This window comes from Benincasa hispida, chromosome 9 (assembly GCF_009727055.1).
Source record: "Benincasa hispida cultivar B227 chromosome 9, ASM972705v1, whole genome shotgun sequence".
NCBI classification, from domain to species: Eukaryota; Viridiplantae; Streptophyta; class Magnoliopsida; order Cucurbitales; family Cucurbitaceae; genus Benincasa; species Benincasa hispida.
In genome coordinates, this window is record NC_052357.1 from 32811629 (window position 1) to 32818219 (window position 6591).

The 6591-nt window shown below is 34.5% G+C and overlaps 1 protein-coding gene across 1 annotated transcript; it reads right to left on the reverse strand.

The window, feature by feature from the left end:
- Positions 1-530: 530 nt before the first annotated feature.
- LOC120086807 (GTP cyclohydrolase 1) lies at positions 531-4813 on the reverse strand. The gene is made up of 2 exons (XM_039043597.1): positions 3930-4813; positions 531-2170 (listed from the first exon to the last, which is right to left on the reverse strand). Exons 1-2 carry the CDS (start codon positions 4129-4131, stop codon positions 966-968), a joined length of 1407 nt encoding a protein of 468 aa, XP_038899525.1. The 5' UTR covers positions 4132-4813; the 3' UTR covers positions 531-965.
- Between the last annotated feature and the right edge of the window lie 1778 nt (positions 4814-6591).

Sequence of the window (6591 nt, forward strand, 5' to 3'; positions counted from 1 at the left end):
CATAGATATTATGGCAATTGCTATCATCTCAACTTATATCTATCGTTTTTGCTGTTTAGAATCACTATCAAATATGGTCCTAATGATTTCAAATTCAATTTTGATCATGCGATAATCATGATTCAATTGATTTTGAATAATTAATCGAAGTGTTTCAACTATTTCAAAATCATTTTTAAATATACCCATATTAATTTTTGTAAGAGAGGATTATACATTAAATTTTTTTCGACAATAAAGATATTACATTATTGCTTTGCCATTCCATGCAAATTTTTTGTATCTCCACATCTCGAGCATTGTCAATTCAATTTACATTCTATGTCAATATCCAAATAATCATGTTAATAAACTTACAAAAATGAATTTTAAAATTCACAATATAATTGAAAACCTTATAGAAGCAGTGCAACATTTAAAATTAACCATATTTTAGGCGATTTTGGGATTTTTCAGGACCACTTTTAACATAATCATAGAAACTTTGGAAGGTACAGAAAAAACAAATGCATTTACCACAGCAAGCAAGATTTGACCCCAAAAGTGAGGAACGATAGAAATATATTGTGGACTCCAATACAAATATAGGTTTCAGTGTTTCATTGATATACATCCTAGTAATAAAATTGCACCAAATTTGGCCATGAAAACTGTTGAAAAGCTATAACTCCTGGGCTCCTAACCAACAAATAAAGTATAAACGGCTACCCCTTTTGGATCCCTTTGTACTAAAACAGCTAAATAGACTATAAATGGGATAATGACCCACAAAATATACCTGCCAGCCAGTTGTGTATGTAGCTACTAATCAAATTGAGCAAAACTTATCTATGACGTTCCAACGCTTTGGCACGACCCAAGAGTTTATTGTGAAAAGGTCTCAGGAGGAAGCAGACAATATTGGTGCAACGACACCGAGTAAGAACCTCCGGTAAAATGCAAAGGGATAATTCATAAGCTTGACCTTACAGTTCTCCAATGGTAGTTTGTGGAATGCTCTGCAAGAACATGGATCTTGCAGCTGCATCTGATGAAAACCGACCAAGCGCAGCAATTGTAGCTGTTGTGCTACCGAACTTCTCGATTCCTCTTGAGATCATACAGGTATGACTTCCTTCCGCAACGACTACCACGTCTGTTCCTAATAATGAAGAAACCGTCTCTGCTATCTGCCTGGTCATTCTCTCCTGAACTTGAAGCTTGAAACCATAAAAATGTATTACTGAGTTTATAAGTGATTTCTCAAGGGGAGTGAGTCCATCATCTCTTAAAAATCCTATATGCACGACGCCATAGAAGGGGAGTAAATGGTGCTCACATTGAGACCAGAACAAGAAATTCGTCTCTGATTGAATTTGTTTCTCGGGGAGGCTACCGTTCTCATTGTGATCAAAATGAGTTCTGCCATTAGCAAATCCATTGAGCTTCTTCATATCCATCTTCATTTCCACATTACAGTTTTGGAAGTTCATTAGCCAGTTCACAAAGTGACCAGGTGTTCCAAGAAGCTCTTTCCTTGATGGGTCTTCACCTAACGACCTCAAAATTGATGTCACTGCAGCGGTCATTCTTAGATTTAATGATTCGGGTTTGGTCGAGAATTTCGAAGCTGAAGGAAAATGTGATGGGCACCAATGTTGAGCATCTGAATCTGGTGCACCAGCTTTCCTCATATATGTGCCTCTAAATTTTAGAAGACTGAAGAAGTCCACCCAGACATCAGCATCTTGGCTCTCAAAAGCTCCTGAACCAGATTGAACCTGCACTTTGAACCATCCCGGGGATTTCGAGTCGAGAAAGAATGACTCCAAGCTGGGGAAATGAGTGTGCAAACAATGAAGTACAACAGCAACACCTCCTGGCTTGATACCATGTTGCAGAGCTGAACAAATCTGATCGGCCAGACGCTGAGGCTTTTGAAGTCGTTTTGCAAAAACATCTGCCACTCGAGAGAGCTTGCTCAGCCCTACAACTCGTTGACCAGATGGAACATAGCCCACATGACATTTCACTTGAAATGGAAGCAGACATGACTCACAATATGAGAAGAAGTCGATATCTCGGACAATTACAATCCCACCTGCACCTCCAGCCTGACCAACACCATTATGCAGTCCATCTTCAGGAAATAAAGCACTTTGAATGATGTCATTCGCTGTTTGTCCATAGCCTGAAATAAAATAGAGTACATGATTGAAGAGATGACAATGTTCATTTTCACCAGCACAATTATTTCTATTGAAACTTTATCAGTGTTTTTAATTTCCTATTTTTCCAGACAATTTCTTCATCTTACCTTCTTTTCCTTCTGTTTGCTTCTGTTTTATTTTTTAAAATTGTTGACTAGTATTATCCAAGTTCACAAGTCCTTTAGAACCAAAACTCGATTTATGAAAACATCCAGGCGTTATATTTCAAGTCATACACCGCATGAACAGATTTAACGCAGCAAAAGAGAGCCCAAATAAGGATACAATGCTCCTAATTCTCAAAACACAATATATTCATAATCTCAGAACAAATTCTGAAATAAGCTATGCATTGTGAAGAGCCCTGCAGTTCTCATGTCCATCTATGTACAATTACGAAAGACCTAGTCAATATCATCATCCAAATTATAAAATTTCAAGTTTGTAGAATTAATTTATTAAAAACATTTTGTGCTTCTATTCTACATATTTGGCTTAGACTTCAAATGTAATTTGAAGAAGAAAAGTTGGTAAAGAAACGTCATTTTAAAAATTAGAAAACTGAAAATAAATTATTCTCCTCCCCTCACTGGTCATCCCTCTCTTTCCCTTTTCTATAACCACGGATGATTGAGCAACAACAAATCCATAACTAAATTTCATCAAGCACCAGCAACCAAAAAGTAGGACGAGATCAGTCATCAGTGAGGACCAGTTGAGAATTAGACAACACTAAAGAACAAAGTGAGTTATGACCTTACTTGAACATAATCTGTTTTATAGGTTGTAAGACAGTATTCTTGAGTTCCTTATAAAGGACAAACTGATGATGGTAATAGTAAGTGTAAGTGGTCGGTACTAACAAAAGGGTGAAGTAGTCTGCTGCCTCCTATAGACTATAACAATTAGCAAGTGCTAGATAGTTCTTTTAACATTAGAAGAAACAACAAAAAAAGAGTAAGATGACTAGAAACTTGATTCCTGCCTTATGGCAATAAGAGGTGGTAAAAGGATTCATGTTCTGTTTTTCAGTGTAAAAACATAGACAATACCAAACCAAGGGACTCTCTTCCAGAAACATTTCAACAAGAAAAATCTTTTTCTTAATGTTTTAAAAAACTGGAAGATGGGGAAGGTGGGGAAGGCGGGGAAGGTTGGAAAGGTGGGGGATGGAGGCTTGCACAGCAATAAATAACATAAGTAAATGAGGGGTTGTGGGGTCTGAAAAATTTATTGAAAAACGAACATAGAAGCCATAAATTAGAAGAAACTCTACCTGTGACATACTTTCGTTACACTAAAATTCCTCGCAAGCATGATATAAGAATTTTCATCTATCTCAAGTTTTTAGAAACTTAAAGGCAGTTTTGTAGTTAGCTGTGAACAATAGTTTCTCTATCTAAAAACAATTATTAAGAACTAATAAAACCAAGAGAACAGTTAGCATATATACTTCCATTAAATATTTTGAAAGACGTCCAAACAATCACTATACCTTAAATTATTTCAAAGAATTTACTTGCCATATCATGAGCGACGTACAAAAAACAGCAAACAGATGGTACAAAATCTCTTAAAAACACAGCTAAGAAAGTGAGCACGATGATACAAATTAAGAAATAACAGACAAAACTCACCTAACCACACATGCACAATCAATAGTGGCAAGTCTTTATAAACTAGTGCCTCTCTGAGGCTTACTCGACTAAAATAAAGACAATGAAATAAAGCAACTCTCACCTCTTGTTCCTTCTCTAAGAGCCTTGGCCACACGGAGAGGGGTCTTTTTGATGCCCTCTCTGTTAATATCTTCCCCCAAACCCTGCAACAAAACTTTCACAGCATCCATTATAGCAATAGTTTCAGGTTCATCCTCAAACCCGCAATGTTTTACTCCATTCTCAACCTCCAAATCCGAAAGCTCTTCACCTGAAACGTCCATTGACAGATTTCACCAAATCCCAAATCCCAAAGAGAGGGGGAAAGAGCAATTAACAAACAACAAGAAGTTCAATTGAAGAAACCCAACTCCAAAAACCGTCCACACCCAGGTCAGATCAGGGGTAGAAGGAAAGATTTGTCACACGAACGGGAAACCCAACTCATCAAATGAACAAATTAAATGAACTCCACTTGGGTCTCAATGAATATTGCAAAATTTGTGAAAAACGAAGCTACAAATCAAATGAGCATCGAAAAGACAATGCACCCAGATAATGGAATCACCACAGAAGCAGAAAACTAGGCCTAAAAGGGAAGTAAAAGAAACGAAAATGGAAGGAATGGGCAGTGTAAGAAGTTGTGTCAGAGAAATTCGAAGAAACCAATGAGATCCTGATTGTTTCACAAGCTCTCAGGCCACCCTGTTCATAGGTACGTTATCTCGTTGTTGAGAAACTGCTCTGGGGAATAGGAATGGTGCATTAATGGCGCCACAAAGAATTAAGATTCCGCAGAGAGAGAGAAGGTTATGGGAATGATGGAAAAGTTGCGGCAGGGAGCGGCGAAGGGTGTGCTGAATCTGAATGGTTAAGGGATGGGATGGGCCACTGGGGGTTGCCTTTGCTTTTTTTGGATCTCAAGACTTCAAGCCTTTACTTGAAAAAAGCATACACCAACCACACAATATTGGAGGATTAAATCATACCACTTTCTTTTTTATGATGAAGCAAATCTTACCACTTATCATTATATATAACTTCTCAAGGGAATAGTTATTTCTAACCTAACTTTATTATTATTCTTTTTTTTAATTTTTACCTCTTTTTCAAGCATTAGTTCTCATAACTTTTGTATTGAGGACCCATATGTAACGTTACCTAAATACTGTTTTCAGTCGTTTGAAATCCTATCTTTTTAATACTTTTTTTTTAAAAATATTATTGATATGCATAAATGTATGCATCAAATTATAATATAGTAAAATGATTAGTGATTGAGTATCATCATTTAGAGATCAGGTATTTAATTTATTTACCTATCACAAAATTCTTTCAATTTTATTTAGAGATTTGCAAATGATGGTTTTTAAACTAAAAATAAAGCAAGTAAATAGTCAACTGGAAAAGTTTCAGCTAAAAGTATCCTATAATATTTACTTCATTTAATAGATTGGTGGAACAAATTGACCCTTAGATTGATTAGATCAATAACATAAGTTTGGAAGTCTAATGTTCAGGTATTCTCTATCAAACTCAACCATTTCTCACACATGATGATTTTACCCAAATCTCTTTGTAGTTAATTGGCCAAACTCTTCATATCCACTTTTATTGCTCTTCTATCGTTCTCATGCATAATTGAACAATAACCTAGCATGTGAATTCTAACTTAAATTCCTCTTTCTCGAGCAAGAAAATAAACATAAGGCAATCAAATGATAATCAAGCATTCAACAAAATAAGCACACATATATGTTAGAATGTAGTTCAAATTAATTGAATCTAAAGAACACAAGTTAAATCATTCAAAATCCATGAATTACATCAACATCCTAAAACTAACAAAAAAATTAGCCACTCACGATTTTAATATGAAGGGATCGAATCTTGCAGCGGAAGTGAATGATCTCTTTGCTTTCAATTTTATTTTAGAATTTTCAACATAGAATAGAAAGCTCAGCATGAATTCACAACACAGTAAATGTTAAACATGAAATAAAAATTAATATTACAAAGAAGAAGAAAGAACTCATATTTGAAGAAACTTTTCTTCCAAAAAATTTTGCATCTTCTTTTTCCTTAATGAACCAATCATCCAAGAACAATATTGTGACGCACCATAGGGACGTCACCATAGGATCTTCCCTATTATTCTATTGGTAAGGACCGATTTCTAGGAACCGCCTTTTGAAAATGATAAAAGGAAATTGAATTTTGAAGATCTTTTTACAGAGAACTCATTTCTTTGTAAAAATATATATATATATATATTGAGAGAGAAAAGGAGATGGGATGAAGGAGATGGGAGAAGATGGGAGGAGATGAGAGGATGTTTTTTTTTCTACAATAACTAAATCTCTAAGAAAAAAACACCCCCTCCCTCCCTCAATTTAAAATGTGAAGGGAGATTAAAATATAACTCCCATTTCCTATTATTTAATTTAAATTAAAATGAAATAAAATTCATTCAATTAAATAAAATAATTAATTAATCAATATTTTAATTAAATATCTCGTATTTAATTAAATGTACATTTAAATCATATTTAAATACATATCTCTCTCATAGCCTCTAGTTTTAATATGATCTCATTCATAATAAATTTTAACTTATAGTTTTAATATGAATTTAATTCATATTATTTTAATATTTCAATTGTATTCAAATATATATAAATCTCCCTACATTATAAAGTTTAATTTTGAATCTTACTCAAAATTAACTTTATATTATAATGTAC

Coding starts and splice junctions, on each gene's coding strand:
- LOC120086807 (XM_039043597.1), bottom strand. CDS start 4,131: ATGGACGTTTCAGGTGAAGAGCTTTCGGATTTGGAGGTTGAGAATGGA. Junction 2,171..3,929: donor TCTTAGAGAAGGAACAAGAG/GTGAGAGTTGCT, acceptor ATTTTATTTCAG/GCTATGGACAAACAGCGAAT.